This window comes from Polyergus mexicanus, unplaced genomic scaffold, assembly GCF_030449975.1.
Source record: "Polyergus mexicanus isolate NDT 795.1 unplaced genomic scaffold, iyPolMexi1.0 SCAF_6, whole genome shotgun sequence".
Taxonomy (NCBI): domain Eukaryota; kingdom Metazoa; phylum Arthropoda; class Insecta; order Hymenoptera; family Formicidae; genus Polyergus; species Polyergus mexicanus.
In genome coordinates, this window is record NW_027223326.1 from 11,366,686 (window position 1) to 11,393,151 (window position 26,466).

The 26,466-nt window shown below is 34.6% G+C and overlaps 5 protein-coding genes across 11 annotated transcripts; 2 read left to right on the forward strand and 3 right to left on the reverse strand.

Moving 5' to 3' along the window:
- The first annotated feature begins 290 nt into the window (after nt 1-290).
- Nucleotides 291-3,939, forward strand: Rbpn-5 (Rab GTPase-binding effector protein rabaptin-5). Of its 2 annotated transcripts, none has more exons than XM_070297681.1 (9): nt 291-770; nt 1,039-1,146; nt 1,231-1,676; nt 1,849-2,345; nt 2,512-2,793; nt 2,891-3,110; nt 3,284-3,394; nt 3,467-3,691; nt 3,781-3,939. In XM_070297681.1, the coding sequence occupies exons 1-8, from the start codon at nt 725-727 to the stop codon at nt 3,632-3,634; spliced, it is 1,878 nt and encodes a 625-aa protein (XP_070153782.1). In that variant the 5' UTR covers nt 291-724; the 3' UTR covers nt 3,635-3,691; nt 3,781-3,939. The 2 variants fall into 2 exon arrangements, with proteins under 2 accessions (XP_070153782.1, XP_070153783.1); XM_070297682.1 differs by having other exon boundaries at nt 1,231-1,664.
- A 1,278-nt stretch (nt 3,940-5,217) lies between these two features.
- Nucleotides 5,218-10,587, reverse strand: Pat1 (Protein interacting with APP tail-1). Its single transcript, XM_070297700.1, has 9 exons — nt 10,414-10,587; nt 9,918-10,031; nt 9,536-9,786; nt 9,264-9,443; nt 8,923-9,178; nt 8,718-8,842; nt 8,355-8,634; nt 8,098-8,263; nt 5,218-7,997 (listed from the first exon to the last, which is right to left on the reverse strand). Exons 1-9 carry the CDS (start codon nt 10,555-10,557, stop codon nt 7,768-7,770), a joined length of 1,746 nt encoding a protein of 581 aa, XP_070153801.1. The 5' UTR covers nt 10,558-10,587; the 3' UTR covers nt 5,218-7,767.
- Nucleotides 10,588-10,865: 278 nt separating this feature from the next.
- LOC138933934 (U5 small nuclear ribonucleoprotein 40 kDa protein) lies at nt 10,866-12,965 on the reverse strand. Of its 2 annotated transcripts, XR_011447060.1 has the most exons (7): nt 12,764-12,965; nt 12,513-12,642; nt 12,118-12,431; nt 11,747-12,019; nt 11,475-11,640; nt 11,003-11,332; nt 10,892-10,931 (listed from the first exon to the last, which is right to left on the reverse strand). XR_011447060.1 is itself a non-coding variant. In XM_070297199.1 (6 exons), the coding sequence occupies exons 1-6, from the start codon at nt 12,875-12,877 to the stop codon at nt 11,280-11,282; spliced, it is 1,050 nt and encodes a 349-aa protein (XP_070153300.1). In that variant the 5' UTR covers nt 12,878-12,965; the 3' UTR covers nt 10,866-11,279. The 2 variants fall into 2 exon arrangements, 1 of the variants encoding a protein (XP_070153300.1); XM_070297199.1 differs by having other exon boundaries at nt 10,866-11,332.
- A 712-nt stretch (nt 12,966-13,677) lies between these two features.
- Pig-a (phosphatidylinositol glycan anchor biosynthesis class A) lies at nt 13,678-17,186 on the forward strand. 2 transcript variants are annotated; one of them, XM_070298030.1, is made up of 7 exons: nt 13,678-14,107; nt 14,253-14,409; nt 14,489-14,668; nt 14,732-14,966; nt 15,101-15,371; nt 15,530-15,890; nt 16,085-17,186. In XM_070298030.1, exons 1-7 carry the CDS (start codon nt 14,070-14,072, stop codon nt 16,154-16,156), a joined length of 1,314 nt encoding a protein of 437 aa, XP_070154131.1. In that variant the 5' UTR covers nt 13,678-14,069; the 3' UTR covers nt 16,157-17,186. The 2 variants fall into 2 exon arrangements, with proteins under 2 accessions (XP_070154131.1, XP_070154130.1); XM_070298029.1 differs by having other exon boundaries at nt 15,074-15,371; nt 16,085-17,184.
- Nucleotides 16,339-26,400, reverse strand: LOC138934368 (GRB10-interacting GYF protein 2). 4 transcript variants are annotated; one of them, XM_070298025.1, is made up of 16 exons: nt 26,344-26,400; nt 25,420-25,464; nt 25,114-25,330; nt 24,233-24,406; nt 23,798-23,999; nt 23,482-23,695; nt 22,418-23,405; nt 21,700-22,062; nt 21,315-21,626; nt 21,114-21,206; nt 20,614-21,047; nt 20,324-20,522; nt 20,046-20,246; nt 19,520-19,940; nt 19,226-19,455; nt 16,339-18,998 (listed from the first exon to the last, which is right to left on the reverse strand). In XM_070298025.1, the coding sequence occupies exons 2-16, from the start codon at nt 25,449-25,451 to the stop codon at nt 18,873-18,875; spliced, it is 4,206 nt and encodes a 1,401-aa protein (XP_070154126.1). In that variant the 5' UTR covers nt 25,452-25,464; nt 26,344-26,400; the 3' UTR covers nt 16,339-18,872. The 4 variants fall into 4 exon arrangements, with proteins under 4 accessions (XP_070154126.1, XP_070154125.1, XP_070154122.1 ...); XM_070298024.1 differs by having other exon boundaries at nt 16,340-18,998; nt 19,520-19,946; XM_070298021.1 differs by having other exon boundaries at nt 16,340-18,998; nt 19,520-19,946; nt 20,040-20,246.
- Between the last annotated feature and the right edge of the window lie 66 nt (nt 26,401-26,466).

Consider the following 26,466-nt stretch of genomic DNA (forward strand, 5'->3'; position numbering starts at 1 on the left):
ACTGTGATTGGTTGATTTGCTTACGGGCTTACGATTACGACAAAAATTTTTTCACGCGCAATAGCCTTTAGGGTGAGAGGGAATCGACGAGCGAGTGACATGGAGTAATATCGTGATCCATTCTGCACTTTCTCGCGTTTCTGATGTCTAAAGCCTGTATCAGACTATGCATTGAGATTGAAATTTGACCAATCAGGACAAGGAAATTTTAGTTCCTTTTATCCTGATTGGTCAAATTTCAATCTTTAATATGTAGTCTGATACGGGCTTAAAGGAAGATGAGTGTACTGTATTCGCGCCTCGAAGAAAAGAAGACGGAGGATCGCGAATAGCGAAAGTGTAACTTGAAAGTTGAAAGGAACAAGTCTACAAGATTATAAGCGATACAATCACTTTATGTGATACATCGCTAGAACGAATTGTGAAATCGGGCGAGGTTGGATTTTGCTTCGCAATTTTTTCGCACGCGTAAATTCGACGAAACGTAATTGCCAAATTTCGTTACGTCTTGGCATTAGGCTCGTGTGCTCGGTAACGTGACAAGTGTCGTTGATGAGCCAGTAGAGATCTCGACGAGGAATCCGATTCCTCAGCGGCATGTCGGCGCCGTCGTTGAAGGATCATCAGTCATCCCGGCGGAATTTCGAGATATGCTTCCCGACGAATTCACGGCAGTGACCTATCCTAACAAGATTGCGTCTACCCGGTGCTGAGTGATCGAACGATGGAGCACCAGGACCAAAATCAAATGGTCAAATCGAACGGAGACGGTAGGTCACGCGATTGCTTTTATTTGGATTTGTTTGTCCCCTATGCCCTTCTTTAGATTTTGTTGTCTCAATCAACGGTACATCTCGCTCATGTGGAAAAAAAGTGTAGAGACAAAAAATTTAAACGCGCTACATTACGTTTGGTATGCGAGAAGAAGGAATCGCATTAGTTTGATGAAGATTTCGCGATATTACTATTCATTTGTTAATAATCAGATCTTTTAAGACAAGATTAATATCATTAAGAGAATTAACTGTTATGATTTAGAGGATCTACAGGCGAAGATTCATAGATTGGAGTCGGAAAATATTAAAATGCGAGAGGAATTTAATGTACAAAGAGCCAAAATGAAGGAATTGTTCCTTCAAAAAGAAGGTATGTAGCGCGCATATAACTTAAGTACTGGATAAACAATTTTGCAATAATTATGCTGAAAATTGCAATCGATAAATTTTGTAGAGGACTTAAAACGAAGATTGGAAGAGAACATGGGCCTGCAAAAGGAGAATCTAAGACTAAAAAATGAACTGGACGAAACTAAAAGTCAACTAGTCGTTGCAGATCTCAAGATACAAAATGATATACTGGTGGAGAAAAGGAAAGCTGAAGAAGAGATAGCATCTTTACAACAGGTTATTCATGAAACAGTGGAAGAATCTTCTTGTTCAAGGAAGCAGCTTGTCAGTGAAGTATCCAAGTTACAGTTAGCTCTTTCCAAGCTTCAAGAAGAAAATGCGCTATTGAAAACGCAATTGCCGCGCGATCCACCAACGGATGGACCACAAATCTCATTGTCTACAGTAACTAAAACATTAGCTAGAAAAGTGGCTTCGCAGTTAGGTGCGGATTCTTTATCTCTAGGACCTGATAATTTAGAAGAAAGCATGCGGAAGGTAAAAAAATATGTACGTAAATCTAAAACAGCATGAAACATTAAATCCTTTTCATATAATAAAATTTACATATATTATACAAAGAAATATACTATATTATGTACCAAGATTATCACCTACATTTTTAGGAATAATAATGATTGTGTCATATATTAAGATAAATAAAAATTATGTAATTTTGTAGGCACAAGAAGATGCAGAGGTTTTACGTTCGTTGGTTGTACCGCTTGAAGAAGAAATAAAAGCTTTAAAAGAAAAATTAAGATCAACCGACGATGAATTACAAAAATCTAAAGACATTTTATTAAAAAGACGGCAGCAGGAGCCTGGTTCCTTTGAGCCATCATGTGATATGTGCGCAAACTATGAAGCACAATTAGTCAAAGTAGAAGCGATTGCCAAGGATTTGGAGAAGCAGTTGTTGGATTCTCAACGTATGCTACAAGCTCAAAGGGAGGACTTAGCTAAAGAAGTTGAATTTCGAAAAGAAATGGAAGGAAAGTGGAATGAGAAGAAGGAGGAACACAAAATCAAAGTTGCAGAGCTCACGGTTACCTCGCAGACGACGCAACAAAATTTATTAGAGTTAAAGAAAACTTTTGAACAAATTCAGAGAAGTGTAACAGAGGAGCTTTGTAAATTGACACGAGGTAGAGAAGAAGTACAGAGACATCTCACTGCGTAAGATAATTTCTTTGTGATCAATTTAATTTTATATATAGCAATATTTTATAACTAAATTAAGATCTATCTATAAAAATAAATATCTATCTATAAAAATAAATATATACTATTGATAAAGCTATATATACTATTGATTATCCGAAATCTAATTGCATATTTGCAGACTTCAAACAGAAAATGAGAATCTGGTGGGTAAACAAAGCAAACATTCGCAACAGCTTCAAAGTGAAAGTATCAACATGCCAAATACTGTTGAGGAATTGCAATTTAGCCTTTTAAGAATGCGCGAAGATTTAATTACAGCCAAAGTAGCTCAAGAAGTGGCACAAGAGAAGGAAGAAACACTGCGATACGAAGTCACTCTTCTGAGAGAACAAATGGAGCAGGAGAATAGAGTTAAAGAACAAGATAATTCTATGTTAAAGAATGAAATAAGTGGATTAAGGTGAGATTCTCTATTGAACGATGATAAAAGTATTGATTACAATTACTTAATATTACAATCATCAGTATAAAACTTTATCACGGCGAATGATTTGTAGAGTGCAATTAGATAAATACATAAGAGATCATCATATACTTGCTGATAGAGAAAAGAAACTTGATCAGTTAGAAAAACAGCTACAGGAAACCGAGAAAGAGAAGAAAGATGCAGAATCGACTGTAACTGAACTACAACAGAGAGTTAAGAGTTTGCAGCAAGAACTGGATACTAGTGAGGCAGTGCAAAAAGACTTTGTGAGATTATCACAGTCATTGCAGGTAAAAAAAATAATGTAAACAGAGAAATAAGAGGCATTCAAAATTGACGAAGAAGAATTTGTAATAAGCTATTTTTGAGTTGTAAACTCTGTTATATATGTAAAATAGAGAAAGAGAGACTTCAATTACAATGTATTATTTATAATACATGTATTATTTTGACACACACACAGGTACAACTGGAAAGGATTAGACAGGCAGGTAGTGAAGTAAGATGGCAACATGAAGAGGATGTTGAAGAATGTCCTACTTGTCATACAACATTTTCAGTCACAAGGAAAAAGGTACATTATAGAAATTAGATAGCATCGCTTAATATCCTGTATAATGGAATTGAGATTTTACGTCATTCGCAGATGCATTGTCGTCACTGTGGCCATATATTTTGCCAATCTTGCCTCTCGCATGTCGTGAATAGCGGACCGCAACAAAGACCATCCAGAGTCTGTGATGTTTGTCATACTTTATTAGTGCAAGATACTGCACCATACTTTAGTCAAGAAGCTCCGCATACACCTGACTAAATGTTCTGAAACTACAGGATTTTAACGTCGTTCCATGAGATGTGCAATATCAGTCTGGTAATTTAGTATTCACTGAAATTGATATGTCTCAAGAATGTATCGATTATTAAATACCGCCTAACAATAACTCTCTTCTGTTTTTATAGAGAGTTAGAAAGGTTCATAGTGTAAAAATATGGGGTTTAGATAAGAAATTCCTATTACCTGAGAACCGAAGTGATACAGCAAATATCGTGTAAATATAAAAAGTTATGTACTATCTAAATAGTTACTGTAATTTAAACAAATTAAAGCTTTTGAATGTATATGAGTTATCCAGAAAAATATCGTGAGTATTTATATATTATATTAGTTTGTATTTATTTTAATTCTAGATATCTCAGACATTTATATAATCGACAAGTCTTTCCTTGGAATAGATAACTATTTTATTTTACAGAATTTTCTCTTTTTCTGACATAGAAAATTGTTCTGATTTTACTAATTTTATTATACTTAATTTTATGTACACATTTATTTTTTTTCCTCTAATATAACAAATCAAATTTATAAATATATAATATAAAACGAAATAATTCATTGAATTTAATAATTGATGAAATAATAATTGCAAAATAGTATTTACAAATAATTATTTAATTTGTTACTTTATGATTGTTAACTAATTAAATAATTTCATTAACGACAATATAGGTCCTGTGAGAACTTAAGGTGCATTTGCACATCTAATTAGATGCTCGTAGATCAATCTAGATTTGACTACAATGTTGTTAAATAAATTACATGATATCAAATGCATTTTAAATTCTTACTAATCGTATTATTTGTATTATATTGTTGTTACCCATTGAACATCGGAAAACTTTTATCATTTTTGTTTAATTATATATTTACAATGGATGAACGGTATCGTCTCATCACTTGATATGTACCAAATGTGCCTGAAGATTTTCAAGATTGACATAATTCAAGTTTGGAAAAAGTACTTGTAGATAATTTTCTGTGCAAACTCGAAGAATTCTTGTTTTCGAGATATTCAATTAATTCGAGGATACGCGCGTGTCCATATAATTTTTAATTAATAATATTTATTATATTTATAATAAGAACATAATATTTGATATATAAAGAAATATAAGATGTTATATAGGATATTTTTAAATTTTAGATATAAAGAAAGAATTTTTGACAAAATGGGAAAGTAACATTTCAAATGACAAAAAATATTTGCTCACCAAATTGTTCATCGAGAGTTTCAAGAGCTTTAATATATCTATCTTTTTAATTATATTGTCATTAACACATAGGTGCATGTATATATTTATTATTTCAAGATATGCATGAAAATCTACAAATATTGTAATCTTTCAAACTAAACAATGAATTGAAAAAATTATATATGCATTCGATAAACAAGTATAAATGAAAGATGTTTTATATGAGAAACCTAAGCAACTCTTTTTAAAATAGAAACTTATCTACAAATAGCGAATCGCATAAAATATAAAATATATATATAAATATAAGAGATTAACAGATTGAAAATCTTTATTAAAATAATATGTGCAGAATTATTTATAACAATCGCCACGATTTTAGAATCATTTCCAATAGTTTGACAAAAAAAATTATAAGGAAAGAATTATATATAATAAGCATCAAGTGTGGTATTAATAATGAAAGTTAAAAGTACTTAACAAATTTTTTTAAATATAAAATCTCAATTGTGTTTCTTCACCTCTTGAAATAATATTGTATAACTTTCTTTCTCTCTCTCTCTCTCTCTCTCTCTCATAATTATGCAAAAAGCATCAAAATATAAATCTAATGCATATGCATAATGCTATTTGATAAAATTCTGTCTATTCTTTTACAAAGAAAATTTATTTATGTCAAATATTAAACTACTAATCAATACAGAATCCGAGAAATGTATTACGCGAAGAAACTTTTATTAATACAGTAAACAGTATCGGTAAGTAATATAATTTATATCATGTACGTGATGTATGTACGATGAAAATTTTTACTCTATTTTTGTGCATTTTATAGAGAATTATCTTTTTTAATTATTTGTAGAGAAAATTTTTCTAGTATATTTGATTTTATTCATATATTTGTTTCTCTTTAATGCATGAAATAATCAAGTCATTGCTAACTCTAATTATAATTACTGACAACATATAAGTAGAAGCCTGAGGCTTATATAATGCTGAGAAAATAATCTGAATTTGTATAGTACTAATCAAGTCACGCAACTACGCCTCTTATACTCTTATATGTATATTCTATATTGTATCACTGAATATTTCAGAGCATCTTTATACTATGCTCTATCTAATTATGTAAGAGTTTACACAAATATTCAAAACTTATCTAAAATATCTCAATGAATTTTCAACATAATATAAATCTGCAAAAATACTTGTAGACTTTAATTGACGTAAATTCGAAGAGAATTCTTTATCTCAAGATATCTTTATATAATTCGAATAACGTGCGCGTCCAATTTTTATTTATATTATGATATTTAGGAACGAAATATATTTGATACAAAAATTATAGGATATATATATATAGGATGTGTATATTTTTAAATTCATATATCAAATTCTACAAAGAAAGTAACATTTCAAACAACAAAACATTCGTTCACCAAATTGTTTATCAAGAATTTTAAGAACTTTAATACCTATCTTTTTAATTACATTGTTACAATTAACACAAGCGCATGTATGTGTTGATTATCATTGTTATTTAAGATTTATGCAATGTATGAAAATTTACAATTATTGTAATCTTGAAATAAGCAATGAGTTGAACAAATTATAAATGCGTTCTGTAAGCGAGCGTAACAAAAAAATATTTTATATGAAAAACCTGAGTAAAAAGAACTTGAAAAATAGAATTATCAAACAAAATAGCAAATTTAAAGTGTAATACACACACACACATACACATATATATACATCAATCTAATATAAATGTTTCAATCAAATTAACATAAATGACTTATTATCATACTTTAAACATCTTATTCTTATATTTATATTTTTTTTATTACATCATTAATTTGCTATTCAGTAATTTCTTAGAGCAACTCTGCTGGATTTTATTTAAAAAATTAAGTTTATTACCAAGAATTTTCTCTAAATAAATTGAAACAAAGGATCCAAGCATATCAACAGGTTTCCAGTAAAATGCTTAAAAGTTTGATAGATTGCTTAGAGATCGAGTAAATTTTTGTATCCAGATTAAAGAATGGTATTTTGAACATCAATCTTTAGAAGATAAACATTGCATTAATAGAACTATTTTGCAACATTAAAATTAAAATAATTTCTAAATTAATTTCCGGCAGAAATATCCCAATATTTTTTTATAAAGAACGAAAACCTGTGTCAAATATGTTTAAAAAACATGGAGTTCCATTTTAAAAAAATGGTATAATTGCACTTTGTAGTTACATGCACATAAATGCATAAAAATAATGCACAAAGTTAGAACAACTAAAAACTTTAATTGTGCCTTATATATCTTTTTTTCCTTATATTTCAAATCTTTTTGCTATGTCAGATTTCCGTGGGACTTTCTGTATATATACATAAAGACATATGAATAAGATTATAATAGATTGAAAAATTTATATTAAAATGATATATATATATATATGTGTGTATATATATATATATAAAATATCTAAAAAGGATGTACATATTTTGATGTACAAGAATCTCCAATACATTGAAATAAACATAGATAAACTGAATCTAATTTGAAGCCAGAGATAATTAAACTCATAATAAAATAAAACCCATATCGTCATTAATACAAATAATTTACACAAACAAATTTACATAAATTAACAATTTTTTCAACATTGTATTAATTAAGTTTAATATCATGTTGATAATAACTGTTCTTAATGCGATATTGACTATATGCATGTGTATTATAAAATATCGACACGAGACAGACAGTTAATTTAATCATACGACCAGATCAGTGATAAATCTCCCTAATGTAAGTAATTTCTACTTTGGCCCAATGTTTTATAAACGCAACAAAGACCAACAATTCGCTCGATGACATACAATGACATAAGATTTGAATTAGACACACTTATTGATATATCACATAGAAAAGAACACATTGATTATGTTTGCGATCGGTTGTGGACGTTTCTGTACATCGATTGGTGGATCTTCAGATTGAGCATGTTTGTCTCTAAGTTCCTTCCAATGATTTAACGTATCTGTGTATTCCAATATTTTCTCGTATTCATCTAATTTATTGTACACATGTAAGAGTCCTCGATAATCGTATTCTAAGCCACTGTAACTTTTCCCGAATAACTTTAAACCTGTGGATCAAAACATGATTCATCACATAAAATATCATGCATAGTATTTTGCATTCCAATCATTTAAAAGTAGTTTCAAATTACATATAGTTATACTTACTGATTGCAATGCTACGATAATAAAGCTTCTCGGCGTCTCTGTACCGGTTCATGTGGAAATTATACAATGAAGCTAAATGCCCTATGCTTAAACCTACTTCATAGTCTTCAGGACCTAATAACTCTTCTTTGATACGAATCGCTTTTAGATGCATTGCTTCCGCTTCCTATAGCATGTTGAATATGTAATAACAAAATAATTAAATATCTATACACATGTGCATCTTCATATTTTATAAAAATATATTATCACAATACCTCAAATTTTCTCATACTCTGATACAAGCGTCCCAAGTTTCCATAATGCTTCGCCGTTTGTACATTTCTCTCGCCAAATGCAGTTTTGGCTAAATGTAAAGCGGATAAATGAAGACATTCTGATTTGAGTAACAAGTTTTGTTCGGACAACGGTGTAGATGCATTATCTATAGCGATCTCTTCGAGGATAAGTGCCTTCACTCGTTTAGCACTCGCGAGCATCAAATGATAGGGAGGTAAGAGTTTCTCCATAATATCTATAGCTATTCCAGCATGATCACTGTGAAATAAAATTGAATAGAAATAAATATTGCATTATCAAATGTAATATATAAATTAAACGTAATTCCAATTAAGTACTACCTTGCTTCATCAAACTTGCCAGAACTATATTCGTATACATAGAGAGCATAAGCTAAGTCTTCATGCGCCAAAGCAACATGGAGATTAGTCTTGCCGAAAATCGCTCTTCTAATATCTAACGCAGTCTGAAAAAAGATGGGAATGTTTTTTTTCCGAAAAATTTCCGATTATGAAGATTCATGAAAGATTATTCAGAAATAAATACCTTATAGACGGATACACTATTGATGATGCTATCATAGTTTAGTAAGTAGAATCCATAATCGATGAGAACGTCGCTATATTTTGGATGATCCGTATCAAAAATCTCTCTAGCGAGATAAACAGCTTCTCTAATCAGTAAACCAGCCTTCTGGAACTCGCGTTTAACTACGCAAGATTTCGCCGCTTGTCTTAGAACATCGATAATGACCCGTGCGGGAAGCGACGGTTTTAAATGCTTTAAGGCTTCTATGCTCCACCTAACAAAATAATAGGCATCAATATAAAATGTGTCAAAAAGATAAAAGTTACACAAGACAAGAATACTGTTAATTAAGAGTATACCTGTAAGCTTGATCATATTCACTGCGTATGAAAAATAATACACTGAATTCTGCAAAGAGTGCAGCATGATTACTGTTATTGTACTGCGCATTTTTTAATTGTTCTATCATTTCTATGGCAAGTTGATGAGTCTCTGCAGCCCCATCAAAAGCACAGTATGCCGCTTGTGCATGTAACAGCCTAAAGATATAATTATTTTAATAATTGTAAATATTATTTAAAGTATATTCTTTCTATATATATAAAATATAAAAAGAAAATCGTTCTCTTACTTGTGACAGCAATCTAATGTTCTACACCAATCTTCAGGAGTTTGATTGTTAGCAATACACAGTTCCTTGCATGCCAATAGTACTTCTTCGCTTTCCGAATACCAGCCAGCATCACTAAGAAATCCACCAAGTCTCAACCCCAGATTTATAGTCTTATCTTGTGCAGCAGGATTCTCCCTTACTTGAAAACAGTGCACGTTGTAACTGATGGCTAAATTCTTTCCCACTCTTATTCCGTGATACATCGGAGCCTTCAAAACCGGAAAAAAATGTAAACAAATAAAATAAAATATTAAATATCCTTTAGAGAAAAAATATTAAAAAATACATGACAGATAGCGATTAGTCTTGAAAATCGGTAGTCTGATACGATCAAAATCACCTGAAAAATTTGTAGAAGGTGTATTCGACGATTGGTGACCTTGAGCATCTTGGAGAAAGTCTCCAGATCGCTCAATTCCGCTCCCAATATGCATAATCTCCTCTCTCTATACAGCTGAAACACAGATTGAACCCATCAGAAACAAGGGACAACAAACGGCGATAAGTCGATCGATTATGAGATGAAACGGAATTCTCCTTAATTTTTAGAAATCGCGTTCCTCGCAAACACGTCTTGCACGCGTCGCAAACGTCAAATCAAAGTCAACAGCTGAGCTCGAGGATGATTCGTAACGCAAACGGTAAGTGATCGCGCGTCGCGAATCTATCACCAGTGTAAACACACGTGACTTCGAGGTGAAAAATCGTCATTCCCTCGGAGAGAACGAGGCACGTAAAAACAAACCACATCGTGCACACGATGACAATTGTATGTACATACTGGATGTACGATAGGTCGGTGGCCGCTACTGTCCCGCTGACAGCTTGATGTTTACCTGATAGTAAAGATCGAACCGCACGTTCTTGGGCAGATCGGCGAGATGCGGCTTGTAACTCCGAAACCTGTCCGCTACTGCGGACACGCACAATTCGTACAGGCTCTTGGAGGAAAACAACCGTGACTCGCTTCCATCGGCCATTTTCGCGAACGGCCTTTGATTGATTACCAACACAATCTCGCTATGTGCATGCGTGCATGTGACAGGATGTATGTGTGATCTTACAGGACGTCTTTGCCTACCGAGCGCACTCGTACGTGTCTCGCGTGGTTAGAGATGTCGCACCGCTGCTTTCGAACCAGCGCAATGTTTGATACTTTTAAAGCACATACATGAAATTTTAATATATTTTTTTCCCATTTAACGATATATATGATAAAAAGAAAATATCTGTTATGTTAATTTTGTTTATTATACACGTTTAAACTATAATTTTATATTTGTGTTAAAAAACACTAATCAGATTTTCCTGCCTTATCTTTACAACAAATATTGATGTTTATATAATAAACCACCTGCAAACGCAAAATATTAATAAATTTTGTTACTGTTACCTGTGAATTATATTATCCAATTAATGATTTACATTTTCTATTCCTTTCCAAATTTATGATGAACATCGCTTATTGTTATATGACCTTTATATTACTGCATTACTGCACATGTACTGAAATGTTCAATTGATATCACTGCTTCAGATATGAACCTGGTCGCGTATACAGCATTCGTTTATGTATTTATATTAAAGCAAATTCTCTTCATTTCAGATGAAATAGGACATATATACTAAGGGGGAAAGAAAATCAAACTGAGCGAGAAAAGAATTGCAATTCAGTGTCCACTTAAAAACAATTCTAATATTATTAGGTCTCGATTTCGCCCAAGTAAATTTGTTTGTCGCTAGATCCCGAGCACACTGAAAAAGTATGATTGTGATGTTATATGCATGTGCAAATTAATTAATAAAAAAAAATATATATATATTTTATACATTTTCCTATGATAAATGTTCTCTATATATGAAAATAAGAGAATGTTTATTATAAATTATTCCATACCTATAGGTTCCTTTGGATGGAAATCAATGTCGTTTACAGATCCGTTGTGTCCTGGCAATTTGTACAATATTCTACGACTCGTAGTATCCCAGATATAGTGAAATCGGTCTGACGATCCAGCCGAGACCTTGCTGCCATCCGGCGACCAGGCGCATCTCAAAAGATTCTAAAAATGATATTTTCAACTTATTGACTTTTATAGTATAAATGTTTTTCTTCTTTAAATATTTATTGCATAATGTTTTCTTCTTTGTATTAGGAAAAGAACATACCTTTTCAAAGTTATGTTGATGCCCGGACAATATTTTTACGCAGCGTTCATAGGGCGCGAATGGTCGTACATCCCAAATCTTTAGCATGTTATCCATAGCATTGGAGAGTATATATGATCCATCAGGACTGAGACTCAATCCGGTAATTGTGTCGGTGTGCCCCTTTAATTTGTAAAGCACTGCATTCTTTCGAAGGTCCCATACTTTTACATCATTATCGATACCACCACTGATTACTTGCTCCGCCGTATCGTTGAACGTTACCGCAGTAACCTACAATTGTATCGATAAAATTTTGAGTATATATATATATATATACATATAATAATTATCTAAATACTAAATGCATTATTAAGGTATAAGTAGGACACCTGATACGTGTTGTTCAATGTATGGCATTGACCCCGCTTCCTGGGATCCCAGATACGTATCGTGCTATCGTCGCTACCCGAGCAGAGTAGCGTGGGTCCTCTTCTCGCGCCTGAGACAGAATTTACAAACGAAGTGTGGCCCTTCAACTTTTTGATTCGTGATCCAGCCACTATGTCCCACAAACCTAGTGTCATGTCGGTGCTAGCTGTGTACAAATGGTTGCCATCTGGACTAAAGTGTAATTCCATCACTGCTCCACTGTGTCCGGTCATAATGCCGATATTCTCACATTCTCCATAAACATTCCAGATAACTGCAAGTTACAAACGATTATTTTATTAAACGAGGCATGCAGAATTTATAGAGTTAATGAACGACTTGACTAAAGACGTACAGATTTGTCGATCAAATCCCGTGGATGCCAGATACTGTCCTTCCGGATGAAATTCCAGGGAAAAGATGTCTCCTTGGTGTCCCTCGAGCAACATTATCATCGACATCAAGGAGGACGTTCGCGGTGGACCCTTGAAAATTTTATCATATAAATTTTATATTTTCTAAAAAGAAAACAATAACACAACATCCTGCTTTCTCGAACTAATGCTAAAACTCTGTCGAAAATAACGATGCAAGGTTATAACTTACGCTTTGCACGACCGCCTTTTCTCTGCTACTAAAGACAACTTCATTCTTAGTACGTTTCGAGGCGGGGACCAACGCCAGAATATCATCACCCTTTCTTTTATCCAGAATCGGCATTATTAAAATATCAATTCAATTTCATAAACACAACACCTACGCGTTTATTTACCTGACGCTATATAAGTATGTAATGTAGACAAATGTTCTCAAAGACCATAGATATATAGATATATAGACATATAAATTATATACTATGTCCAGGACGCTTTTATTGCGCATGCGCAAACAATGAAATCCAAAATATATTTTTTATATCGATACAACATTACATTTCGAAATTGCAAATCTAAAGAAAATATTTACAGAAAAGTATCTAAAGAAAACATTACAGTTATTTAATATATATATATCTCGATTTTTTAAATTGATTTTCACAACATTTTCAGATTATTTCTAGGAATAAAAGATCTAAAGCCCGTATCAGACTACGCATTGAAGATTGAGATTCAAGATTCAAGATTGAAATTTGACCAATCAGAATAAGGAAATTTTAGTCCGTTTTGTTCTGATTAGTCAAATTCTAATCTTTAATCTTCAATCTTCAATTTTTAATGCATAATTTGATACGGGCTTAAGAATGGTCTTTTTCTTATACATTACTAAAAAGATGTTTCTAATGATACGGTCCGTTTGACACTACGAAAGTTCCGAATTCTTTGATTGTCCAATCAGAACGAGAAGAATAAAAATCTCTTTGCTTTAATTGGTCAGGCGATTGGTCAGGCGGTTCGAAACTTTCGTCAAAAGTGCCAAATGGAACGCGATTTGAGAAAACGATACTGATAGGGAAAATTGTATACTTAAAAGGCACATGTGCAATTAATTTAAATATTCTCAATTTTGCAATTGTCATTGTCAAGTTCCACGTACATACATACATCTGATGAATTTACAATAAAGATACATAATATTGAAGACGATCCTTATTATTTTCATAAAAATACTCTAAAGAACCGGGGAAGAATTCGGTGATTGGATTATTCCATTTCACCTGACGCATCAAATCTCGCGCGAATTAAATTCGAGTGTTCCTTGTGTTGGGAGTTGGGAGGGTTAATGCTTCTCATTAAAAGAATGCATTTCTTATTATTATCAGTAAATCTAATCATAAACTAAATAAAAATGTATGATATGATTAACATGATACACGAAGATAAACCGACTGTAATTAGATAATATGAAATAGAGAAAGGGCGAGCTGTCAAACTGGGAATTTGCTATCGTCGGATTAAATCAGCATGAATCATGTATGGGTATGAAGATGAGCGGTGTAAAACATAAGATATGGTTCGTATATGATTTATATGTTATCTCTTTATTATATATAATAATAAAATACACATGCTACCACTATAGTTCTGTCGTATGTTATTTATAAAAATACATCTCTGAATTAGTATATAGTATCAAACATTCATTAATTTTTTTCCAGCATGGTCTCGGATTTCTTTTATCCAAATATGGGCGGCGTCGAGGAGCACATCTTCAATTTGTCCCAATGTCTGCTGGAGCATGGACACAAAGTGGTGATACTCACACACTCCTATGGGGACAGAGTAGGCGTGCGATACATGACAAATGGACTGAAAGTACGTCTTGTAATTTTCTCATTCTATTAGCTGTTCTTGTTTTAATCAATTGTATCTTTAATGTTTGCTTTTATTTAAGGTATATTATATCCCAGTCAAGGTTTTCTACAATCAATGCGTTCTTCCGACGATGATATGCTCTCTCCCGCTTATTAGATACATCTTTGTAAGAGAAGAGATACAAATAATACATGGACATTCTGCGTTCTCTGCTCTAGCACATGAGGGAATGTTGATTGGCAGATTAATGGGACTGAAAGTAAGTTTCGGTGACTATACTAGCAGTGGCTTTCAGAGATAGCTACTAACGCTATGTTTGCAGACAGTTTTCACAGATCATTCACTTTTCGGTTTTGCGGACGCGTCGGCTATTCTAACAAACAAATTTCTCGAGATATCGTTAGTTGATTGTGATCATTGCATATGTGTGTCCCATATCGGAAAGGAAAATACAGTATTACGTGCCAAAGTGAAGAAGGAGAAAGTATCGGTTATCCCAAATGCCGTTGACACCGCGCTGTTTACGCCTGACGTCAGTAAACGAAACAACGATTTTAGTAAGCTTAATAATTCGAGATCCTGTTTTACACATTACATTATATTACATTTATTATGTTAGAAACGCATTATTTTTTAATTACCATAATGTAACTGTCAATTTCAGTTACCATAGTAATAGTATCGCGATTAGTGTATAGGAAGGGCGTCGATCTTCTAGCCTATATAATACCCAAGATTTGTTTACGTCATAAAAATGTACAATTTTTAATTGGCGGGGATGGGCCAAAGAGGTGGCTCATAGAGGAAGTAAGGGAGAGAAATCTACTGCAGCACCGAGTCACCTTGCTGGGCAGTTTGGAGCACTCTCAAGTCAAACATGTTTTAAATAAGGGTCACATCTTTCTCAATACGAGTCTGACAGAGGCTTATTGCATGGCTATCGTAGAAGCAGCTTCTTGCGGGTAAACATTCCATTTTCCTTTCTTGTTACGTGGTCTGTAAAATTATTCATCTTACATTTTTTTTAACTTCAGAATTTTTCCAATAAATAGTTTTTTCATCCTTCTCTATGCTAATAGAATTTTGCTAAGCGACGAATGTGATTAATATTGTTTTATAGTTTGCAAGTAGTGTCGACGAAGGTCGGAGGGATTCCGGAAGTTTTGCCACCGGATCTGATTTATCTCGTCGAACCGACTGTACCATCGTTAATCGAAGGTTTGGAGATGGCTATAGCAGACTATAAAAGAGGCAATGTCAGATGTCCCTTGGAGATGCACAAGAGAATAGGCTTATATTACAATTGGTTCAACATCACGAAACGTACAGAGATAGTGTATAATTTGGTGAAACGCGAAGCTAAAAGAAATCTAGGACAGCAATTGGCGAGTCAGCTGCAAAGTGGTGTATTAGCCTATCTGCTTGTGGTGTCCTTGTGCTTTATAATACTACAAGTTCTAGAATTTTTTGTTCCTAGAAAGGTAAAATATTCGAGATTATACGCCTAACTTATGCGATATTTTCATATTTTGCTAATTTATATACATTTTTCGCTTTATTACTGGCTTATATATTTCATTTTTGCTCTTTGTATCGTCTTGTATATGTGCAATATATATCTAAGATATTTAAAGTTCCTCTTCATATTTATAATTATAAATAATTAAATTTTTAGTATATCGATATTGCGCGGGACTATAACGAGATTCACGTTATGCCATCCAACGGGAAAGGAAAAAATGATTAACAGTCATAAAAACGTGAAATGTAAACGTCTCAATGTGTTCAAGTATTTTATATAGTCTTTATATAACTTTGGAAACATTCCAAAACTCACATTTCCTGCAGAAATTATTGTTATATCGTGTGAAGAACAACAATCGAGTATTGCATTTATCGAGAAATTTAAAAAAAAATACAAATATATTTATGTAAATTGTAAAGATATGTGCAAAATAATGATATGCAAAACAAGGAGAAAGTACAAATATCGTGATTTACTTGTATGTAAAATTATTACAACTGACAGGACTGTTTATAACAATTTTATTTATTATATTTCCTGCCGTTTTTTGTAATTTCTGTGTATCACTCCAAAACAAATATAATAGCGCATGATGTTCAACATCCGATGTCAGTTTGTTTATGAAAATAATACTTTATCCGTTAAATGTGTGAATTTCTTTTTTTATTATGATATATGTGACATCTCGTATGAATCAATGCATAACACGTATAACAATTTGTAACGATATCCAACGCCGCTCGCACTCCACATACACATATAGTTACATATGCTTAAGAAAGATATTTATTGCGTCATTAGCATTACAAAATATCGTCGTGTATGTAATATGGATAGTTCGTGCTTACGTTTTAAAACAATTCGCGCTAATCTTTAAGCAGTTATTTGTAGCAATATGTGTGGAGTAGAAAGGTTAATTCGTGTTCGTGTTAATTCACCGACTGCGCGTTAATACAATTGATAGTTTTCGCGAATATTTTTTTCTCCTTCCATAAGAAGCGATAAAGAAACTTTATCTCTTTCTTGAATTAGAAATCTGCCGTACTTTCGTTCAGCTAACAGCCATCCTCTGCGCATACAAAGTATACAAGTATATGAAATGTATATATATCGACTTGTAAGAAAAAAGAAAGAATTACATTCATACTTTTAAATAAAATTTCGATACGTTTTATCATATATTCGAATATTTTATGAAGTCCGCGATTCATAACAAATTAAAATTTATGTAAAACAATAAGAAAATCAAATTAAAAATATTTATTTTAATTACGTTGTACGTTAAATACAATAATAGAATATTGATACAATACTATTTTTAATTATTGTTTTCGTCTGTTTGTTTAATTATCACCGCGCGTATACTCTGTACATTAATCTATTTATACATAAATCTTTCATATGCAAGGATCTATGATCTTCTCCCATTTTGTATGATCTTAGATAAGAGAAGATCAATGAACCTTAGTTAACAAGCATCATAATATTACGAATGGTCAGATTTGTGTCACATTACACGCTTATCCAATATCGCATCTATCGATGCATATTAGATACAATGAAACGAATATCCTTAAAAAGTGCTAAAAAGGTTCCCCTTTATGGATCTTTAACTACGACACTTACAACAGAGCTATAAAATAAAACTTTACAAAAAAGTACTCCGTCTCTCTGATCATATGTTGTTTTATCATTTAAGTCTTCCCGTGTAAGTTTTTCGAGTCTTTTCAAATTTTTACTATTAGATCGATTACAAGAAGACTACAAAGAAAGAGTAAGATCCACACATGCAATTATCAATGATGTTACATTTCATCTACACTGTCGAGATTGTGTGGAATTAATAATACAAATATCGACTTTAAATCGCTATTGCTCTGTTTCTACTGCGGAACCAAAAGTTTCTAATCAAGAATGCTATGTTGAATTGCTAGTTTTATTTCATAATAGTACCCCTAATATCAAGAAAGAGTATGTTGAATCTCTCTTTCTTTCTCCTTCGCTGCTCATTCGTTGTTGCAAAGAGTAACGCGAATCTCCGTTCTATTATTAATATCTGCGTATGCAACTACTGTTGTATGTACATGAAATTCTGCTTAGAGTATCGTTATTATGATTGCGATATATTATAACAGCGAAAAAAGTATTATTAAAAAAGTGAAGGAAGATATTTTTCCGTGCTCGAGATGCATGGATTAAATCATTCGTAAAATCTATTGTATAAATAATACGAAGCGCGCGAATCTTTTTTTTTCTCCACGAATATATTTGCGATAAAGCGAGAAATCCATAGGATTCAATGAGAACAAATACTGACGCACCGCATTTATATTCAGTACTTAAGATGATGGTTTTGCGATCTCATATACGAGCACATTCTAATACATGTATGTGTATCTGTGTGCTGTGTGTATATATATATATATATATATATATATATATTCTTTCTCCTGTCGAATACCTTTACATACACATATTGCTATTGACTGCCACAGAGCTTGTTATATCTTTTCTTTCCCGTTTTCTTTTCTTATCTTGGTTTAGGGATTTAAATGATGATGATGTGATGATGATGAAATGTTATAAAAGTTTCCAACTTTAATTGTCGCGCATACATACATAGGAAAAAGTAAGTCCGTCCTCTTTCTTTCTGAAATATTCATCTTTGAGTAATATGTACAATGGAGCTTTTTCCGTTTAATATAATAAGAAAATAATGCCACGCTCAGCCACGATCCTAAAACTATCGTCGACGATTGAAAGACGATCGAGTTCCTCCTTGGATCGTAAAATGTTTGTATGCTTCAAGAAGTTACCCGTAGCGGGATTCTTCTTAGCAGCACCAGTTTGGCATATACAATAAATAAATAACGAATCGTTTGTAATATGTAAAGCGAGAGCGTCACATCATTTTCACGAGGTAAATTGGCGAAACAGTTCAGACTCCTTCACCGTAATCGCGATCACCTACGTTGATACGATCAGGGGCCGCGGTCACGCTGAAGCCAAGGATCCTGTTGTCCACCTTGAACATCTTTCCCTTCTTTGGTTTCTTGGATTTTCCCTGAATGAAGAAAAAAACATATATCTAACAAGTTTTGCACGATGTGATTCCATCCTTATATTTGAGATATTAACTTTTTCTTATGACATAAATAATATGAAGATAATCTGTGAAAAAAATATCTACTCTAATAGATATCGAAATTAAATGATTTAAGTCAATAATATCTTAATATCATTGTATATGGAGAAATATGGTTGTCCAACATTAACGAAAATAACGCGTACCTTAACTTCTTGAAATTCTGCAGAGGCATTCGGATTAACGGCCGGTGCTGGCTTGCACAGATCGTCCGCTTGGGCCTGAGGACGCTGCGCTGATCGCCATTTACTTCGCTTCTCTAAGAATTGCTTGGCAAATTCTGTGCTCTGCTTAGTGTCGCCAAGATAAACGCGGACGTATTCTTTCACCTCATAAGCCGATTCTATGTCCCGCAGGAATCCAACGAATGTAGGGACTGCAAATGCATGTGGTATAGTAGAAAATCAATATGAGTGATGAACTTGACGCATTATACTTACTGTCCACAGATGCCTGTATACCGCTCAACGCTTTATTACACCATTGCGTAAACTCATCGGTCTTGGCAGTGTTCTGTTCAAATAGTTTCTTCACTAATTCCTCCTCCCTCTTATTTTTGCTCTTGGACGCCTTATTGTTATTATTTTGTTGTAGTTGTTGCTGCTGCTGTTGCTGATTAGGAGTGCTGGATTTTGCCGTCGCAGTTTGTTTAACAGCTGATTGCTTCACAGTCGCGGACGACTTGATGGGTGCAGGATCGTCCCAGAAGCCACTATTACCAGTATTAATGGACCACGCTTGACTATTCGACGAGCTCGAATTGGCCCAATTCAAGCATTGCGATGCCGTACCCCATATTCCGGCATTCTGCAGCATACTCGTTGATTCCTTTTGACCGGCCTTTTCCTGCCGTTCCCTTTCCTGTTGCTGGGAAAGGAATATTCCGATTTCTTATCGCATGATCTCTTTTACCGGGACAATATTTCATTGTCGCTGGTGTACTCAGGAAGCAATAAGTACCTTTACCTTAGCGATGCGTTCTTGCTCCTCCTGCTGGATTTGCGCGAGACTTTTCACTTGAAGCGGTTTATTGGAAGCAGTAGCTTTTTCCGCCCATTTAAATTGTAATCGTTTGGACGAATCGGTTGCCGATGCCTCTTGCGCCGCTTCTATTGCCTTTTGCTGCGCCAATTGTTGTTGCATCAGTTGTTGAAGCCGTTGCTCTTCCTGTAAGATAATAAAACAATAAAGATATCAGTAGATGTGTATACATTATCCGCGTAATAAATGTAAAATGTGTTTACCGCTTTTTTCTCTCTTTCGAATCTTTGAATCTCAGCGAGCGAGGTAGTGTGAGCAGCAGGAGCCATCGCACGCGGTGTCTGAGCCCACGGAGCTTTATTTCGCTCTTGAAGCTTGCGCAGCGCCTCAGCTTCTCTTCGCCGTTGTTCCGAGCGACGTTGTTCCTCCGCTTCCATTTGCCGTCGCAATTCCGCTTCTTTCCTGTAAAATTTACAAACGTAAGTTTCATTCAAATGTGTTCGATTGTTGTTCATTTTGTTTGTTAGCTTTGCATAATTTCACATCGACACACCTAAGTCTTTCTTCTTCCTTCTTTTGCTCTTCCTCCACCAACATCTTTCTTTTCTCTTCCTCTTTCTTCAGTCTTTCTTCCTGTTTTTTAAGCTCTTCTCGCTTTCTTCTCTCCTCTTCCTGTTTTCTCTTCAAATTCTCCTCTTCCTGCTTTCTCTTCTCTTCGCGCTTTTTCTCCTCTTCTTTACGTTTTTTTTCCTCCCTTTTCTTCTGCTCTTCCTCTTGCTTGCGTTTTTCTTCCTCTTTTCGTTTTTTCTCCTCTTCCTTTTTCTTTCTCTCCTCCTCTTTACGCTTCGCCTCTTCGACTTGTCTAGCTTGTTCCTCTTCCTTTTGCTTCCTCTTGGCGTTCTCCTTCTCTGCTTGACGCTGTAATTCTTCTTGTTTCTTTAACTCTTCCTTTTTCTTGTCTTCTTGTAACTTAAGATTCTGTTCTTCCTAAAAAGAGAAAATAATACAGATTAAATTTTCTATATCAATCAAAATCGGACAAAATCAAGTTACCAGTATTTGCTGCTCGGTTTTCATATCTTTAGCATGTAGATCCCATAGAGAACCAGGTAATTGTCCAGGTGGCATTGCGGGGATGGGCCCAACCTAGAAGATGGTATGATATTGATGAATAAACAAGATTGAATCGAATTTTAAGAGAAAAGAAAATCGATTTTTGTATCCCTGTACAAACTTGAATAAGATGCAACGCACCTGCGCTAACCAATTCTGCGCATTAAATTGGGGAGTTATTTGCGGCGGAGGTTGTGGCCAGACAGTATCCATATGAGGCGCCTGTGGATGGCCATTCGTGTTGACGTTGAGTTGACGTAGCAGAGATTTTATTGGGTTGTCCTCTTGTGTTGGCGTGGGAGTCGGAGCGATATTTGGTTGCTGCATGGCAGGCATATTTTGTATACCGCCCATCTGTTGGATCAGTTGTTGTAGTGGATCTATTGCAGCTGGATGGGACGATGCAGCTGCATGCGGATTTGTCGCTAGATGTGTTTCGGGTTGCGTCTTTGCCTGCGCGAAGAATAATATCGTACTTGTGTATCATGTCTGTGTAAAACTGATCGAATTAACCTAGATGTATTACCTGCTGCATCTGAGTGAAAAGTTGCATGACAGGATTAGCCGTTTGAGACGCAAGATGAGGCACAAACGGGTTCGTTGCTATCGGAACTTCCGGGATCTCTTGCATTCCGTCCTGTATAACATATTGTAGAATCAGTTGATTCTGTTCCACTGGACTCAGCGTCGTCCAATGCTCCGATTGAGACAATTTCGCTATCGCCGATGTTCTCATCTGCCTGAGCAGCATTTGCTGATTGTGCATCATCTGCATTTGCTGATATGTCATCAACAATAACGGATCTTCTATTCCTGTTTTTGGTATAGCACCGGCGCCCAGCCCTGCTGGTATAGTAGTAGGAACTGGGGGGATCACTTGTTCCGACAACTATGAGTATAAATTTATTTGATATTATCAAAGAATATATATCTAACAATAACTACGAAAGAAATTGCAGAAAGAAATGCAAGATAAAAACGATATAGATAAAAAGATAAAAAAGATATAATTTTATTTTCGAGATCTTTGGATATTCCTTTATATCGCAACTTTGAATATTATAGATAATTACAAATAATATTTATTTTCCTTTTACTTCTTTTTCTCAAATTATTCAATTCAAAGCTATTTATACTACACATCCAAGTTCTTGATTAATAAAATAATTAAATAAAAGTCTAATATAAAAATTTAAAAAGAATGCATAAAGTATTGTATAAATAAAATAAATATGATAACCTACCTTCAAAGGGGGTATTGGTAGACCAGGCGTGAAAGGTACTCTTCCGCACAATTTAATCAAATCACCAAGCGTGGTGTACCTTTCATCACAGGTTCTTCTCACCAACAATCCCGTAGTGAAGTAACCGGCTTTGCACCACTCGGCCATTTCGCTAGCTAAAAACGGTCCCTGAACTTCACCCTGCGGATCACGGTAAAACCATTTTTCCTGATTACCCGTGGCGGAAACCGCGGAAGGTTGATTACTGCCGATTGCCGACGGGACACCGGTAGCGATCGTTTTTTCTTTGTGGCTCTCCTCATCCGCCATTAATTTGGCTACCAATGCATCGGCCTCTTCTTTCATTCTATCCAAGTCATCCTCCGGTCTCTGTCTGATGTTAGCAGTTCCCGGATTATGTACGAGCTTCGATTGCTCCAAAATTGTCTGAACCTGTCGATTGGTTGCGGTAGCAGTTATTTGTGGCTCTTTTTTAACTTCCTGTGTCTGCGTGTTCTCTTTATCATGAACTCCACTCGAAGGTTCGCCAGATTTCTCGCTGGTCTCGACTTTATTCATATTCGCGGATCCGATGACAGTTTTCTTCTGCAAAAGATCCGAAGATGTCGTTAAAGTCTTCGCGGGAATGCTCTCGATCGTCGATGCAACCGAAGGTTTGGCGGAAGGCGAGTTGCATCTCTTCTCTTTCTCTGTAGAATTATCTTTATCCTCGACTGAATCCAATGGTTTCGATCGTTCCTTACTTAGTGTGGTACCGACTGTATTACGCGTATGGCGATTCAACGATTGGACAGAACCCGTTCCGAAAGTCAATGTCTTGTTATTAGATTTCACTATGTTAGAAGTATTGCCTTCCGAGACGCGTCGAGTTCTGCCTTGTTGGGAAGCACCCGCCACACCATCTTCATCATCGTCCGAATACATTCCACCATGGAATGCGCCGGAAGCATCGAAACTGCCGCCGCTTTCGCTCGGATTTTCCGTTGCCCTGAAATATCAAATTTAAAATAAAAATAAAAAGAGATCTGTACACAAATACCATGATAATAAAAGTTAATATTAACCATTCGGGTAGATTGTCATGATTATCATGATGATTCGATTCCCAAGCGCGAGCGGTACGAGGTGGTGGATGATGACCCGAATCGTGGGAAGGTCTGTGGTTTCCCCGATGTTCCCATCTTCCTGGGCCACTACCTCTGCTCTCTTCCCCATCAGCGTCGTTTCGATCCAGTCTATCCCGATCTATACTGCCACCCTCGCGCCAACTACTTCTTCCTAAAATAAATATCTCGTTTTATTACATAAACATATATATATATATATAACAATAATACAAAATCTCTTCTTAAATATATGAAGCGATGCATGCGTATTTACCCCACTTGCGCCAACCATCATCGTCCTCTCCCCCTCCGCGATGACGCCTCCAATTACTTTCCATAAGCGAGCTACCGCTAGTCCCACGACTTAGCTCTTTTCTCGGACTAGTCGAGCCGTTCCATTCTCCTGGATCTGAAGCACCGTTTCTCTCTGGCCAACCGCGTTCGCTTTGGGACCTATCAAATGGCCTATTTCTTCCCTATAAATAAGATCTTTGAGCTTTTTCCATCCTATGTTAACTTATTGATTTTTTATACCTAATTATGATTTTCTAATCAACAAGTACGTATATTATCTTTTATTTTTGTAAAATTTAAAACATTGGAAAAAAGCAATAGATACAAAAATAATATTAAGTAAAGAAAAAAAAATATATATCGATACATATCGAAGAAAAAAAATCATCTAATAAGAAAAAGAGAAATTATGTACCTGGAATGATTGGCCCTCGATTCGTATCCCATCACCGGAATCGTCCCCGAAACCAACCCCGCGTGAATAATGAGACGAATATAAACCTCCTCTTCCAATCCTACCACGTCCACGATCCACACTGCTGCCTCTCCCACGGTTACCAATATTAGTTATCCCTCCATTCCACATACGCTAAAAAATGCATTTATATTTGAACGTTACATTATAAATAACAAAAAGAAAGAGAATTTTCTTTCAAACAAATATTCTTATTTTCATTTTTTATAATTTTAAGATAGTAACACAAAAAAAGATAGCCCTGGATATAACAAACATTATGTAAAAATAAAGGCCAAAACTATTTATTTCTTCCCAATAATATTGATAAAAGCAGCAAGAAACATATTTATGCAAAAAAACATGAAAAACAGAATAAATATCTATTGAAAAAAATCTGTATTCTACTTCTCATTGATACTTTTACTACATTTTTTGTGAACTTATACATTAATATTATTAATGTTAATGTACTTATTAATATTATTTAATATTAATGTACTTATATCTATATATATGTATAATGAAAAAAAAAAAAAAAAAAATTTAATCAAATAACTATTGTCAAAACACAAACAAGCAAATTGTTTAATGGAAAGAAGAATTAAGATAAGAGAGCTCCAATATTATATTTTTAAATAGTTCATAATATAGAATGGAGTAAAGGGAAGGGAAATGAGAAATAAAAATATATAATAATAGAATAACATAATTTGACAGCTTCCTTCTTTCTATTATTACCAAGAATAAATCAAACTTAGCTGTTACCTTGCACGATAAAAATATAAATCATATAATATAGAATGTATTGTAATATTAATATACAATATGTGTCTAATTACCGTTTCATCCTCTGTCATCTGTACAAGAGCCAATGGAAGTTGAGTCTTCTCTACATACAGCGCTGCAAAAGTTGTCAACAGCTCTGGAGGTTTATTATTGCGATCAAAAAGGGCCAACATCTCCTCCCGACCATATCTATGCTCTGCCAATTGATACCGAGGTGTACTCAATGATGTGGTTCCTCCACCACCTCCACTACTTCCACCAGAGCGCAACCTATATATGAGATATAAATATAATCACATTATTATAAACACAAATACAAACAACGAATTAACTTTTCACTAGTAATATGAGTTACGTACCATTCTGGACCAAATTTCATGGAATCCGTCATGATGTACTATTTTCTATAAAAAGTATCAAATATATAAGACCATTAAAATGTAATAAAGCATATCTAGCCATAAATATATTGTTCTACAAAGCTAAGTATTATAAAAGGTATCTTACAAAAATATCGAATATGCAAGGTTCTGTTGCATAACATAAGACTTCAAGATGTTTTTTTTTTTCACCGAATATCCGATATCCGATATCACGAATTTATATAAATCTTTGTAGGGCCAGATTGATTCTAACAGAACACGCGGAAAATAAGATCGGAGTAATGCGATTTTCTTCGATGGATCAAAGGTGGATAAAGAAGATTCGTCGTCCATCGCGGAGGAAAACTTTGTCATCTGTTACATCCAAGTACACGCGATACAGGATGACATAAAGAAACAGCTGTAGCGATCTCGCGTAATCAAGGCGTACCGATCAACCCGTACATGTTGCTCGACGGGATATTGCGATCGGCGATCGTGAACTTTGATAGAAAAACAGATAAAGGAGCGACAGAATTTCAGAGAACGAGGAAAGTTCTGTAGAGTGACACAAAGTACAGCAGCGCGCGGAGCTCGTCAATTATGCGCGGCTTCGGAAGATCCTCGAAGATTCTCGCGACGATGGTATGCGTCTCGAGGAAAGCTTGTCGCGAGACAATACGCGATCTCCTCATAATCGCGATACGTTTTTCGCAGGTGCGAGCGAGCGAGAGCGATTTCCACGATCCAAGGTGGCAACATTAACCCAACTTTTTTTGGCTGTGCGAACATTGGGGAAGATCGATGTGCGCGATGAACCGCGATCGAGACAAAATCACGGGAAAAAAACGATCGCTGATCAGGGTGTCCGACAGCCGCGGATGGGCACGATAGCGACGTTTGGGTCTTCGGGAGAGATACCTTAGCTGAGCTTCGAAATCACTGAGAACAGCGATACAACACACCAATATGGCTGAAGTTTTTTTTTTTTTTTTTTTTTATGGAGCGCATGCGAGAGTTTCGCGTGGTGTTAGTGATAGTGAT

What these genes read in the sequence shown, in the direction of transcription:
- Rbpn-5 (XM_070297681.1), top strand. Translation starts at nt 725, where the DNA reads ATGGAGCACCAGGACCAAAATCAAATGGTCAAATCGAACGGAGACG. An exon ending in ATTGTTCCTTCAAAAAGAAG is followed by an intron (nt 1,147 to 1,230) that starts GTATGTAGCGCG and finishes TAAATTTTGTAG; the next exon opens with AGGACTTAAAACGAAGATTG. An exon ending in GTACAGAGACATCTCACTGC is followed by an intron (nt 2,346 to 2,511) that starts GTAAGATAATTT and finishes GCATATTTGCAG; the next exon opens with ACTTCAAACAGAAAATGAGA.
- Pat1 (XM_070297700.1), bottom strand. Translation starts at nt 10,557, where the DNA reads ATGGCCGATGGAAGCGAGTCACGGTTGTTTTCCTCCAAGAGCCTGTAC. An exon ending in ACATTAGATTGCTGTCACAA is followed by an intron (nt 9,444 to 9,535) that starts GTAAGAGAACGA and finishes TTATATCTTTAG; the next exon opens with GCTGTTACATGCACAAGCGG. An exon ending in TTATCGTAGCATTGCAATCA is followed by an intron (nt 7,998 to 8,097) that starts GTAAGTATAACT and finishes TTTGATCCACAG; the next exon opens with GTTTAAAGTTATTCGGGAAA.
- LOC138933934 (XM_070297199.1), bottom strand. Translation starts at nt 12,877, where the DNA reads ATGCCGATTCTGGATAAAAGAAAGGGTGATGATATTCTGGCGTTGGTC. An exon ending in AAAAGGCGGTCGTGCAAAGC is followed by an intron (nt 12,643 to 12,763) that starts GTAAGTTATAAC and finishes AAAATTTTCAAG; the next exon opens with GGTCCACCGCGAACGTCCTC. An exon ending in CCATCCAAAGGAACCTATAG is followed by an intron (nt 11,333 to 11,474) that starts GTATGGAATAAT and finishes ATACTTTTTCAG; the next exon opens with TGTGCTCGGGATCTAGCGAC.
- Pig-a (XM_070298029.1), top strand. Translation starts at nt 14,070, where the DNA reads ATGGGTATGAAGATGAGCGGTGTAAAACATAAGATATG. An exon ending in TAAACGAAACAACGATTTTA is followed by an intron (nt 14,967 to 15,073) that starts GTAAGCTTAATA and finishes TGTCAATTTCAG; the next exon opens with TTACCATAGTAATAGTATCG. An exon ending in AATTTTTTGTTCCTAGAAAG is followed by an intron (nt 15,891 to 16,084) that starts GTAAAATATTCG and finishes TTAAATTTTTAG; the next exon opens with TATATCGATATTGCGCGGGA.
- LOC138934368 (XM_070298021.1), bottom strand. Translation starts at nt 25,451, where the DNA reads ATGACGGATTCCATGAAATTTGGTCCAGAATG. An exon ending in TCGAGGGCCAATCATTCCAG is followed by an intron (nt 24,000 to 24,232) that starts GTACATAATTTC and finishes TCTTATTTATAG; the next exon opens with GGAAGAAATAGGCCATTTGA. An exon ending in AACGCATCGCTAAGGTAAAG is followed by an intron (nt 19,947 to 20,039) that starts GTACTTATTGCT and finishes TTCCTTTCCCAG; the next exon opens with CAACAGGAAAGGGAACGGCA.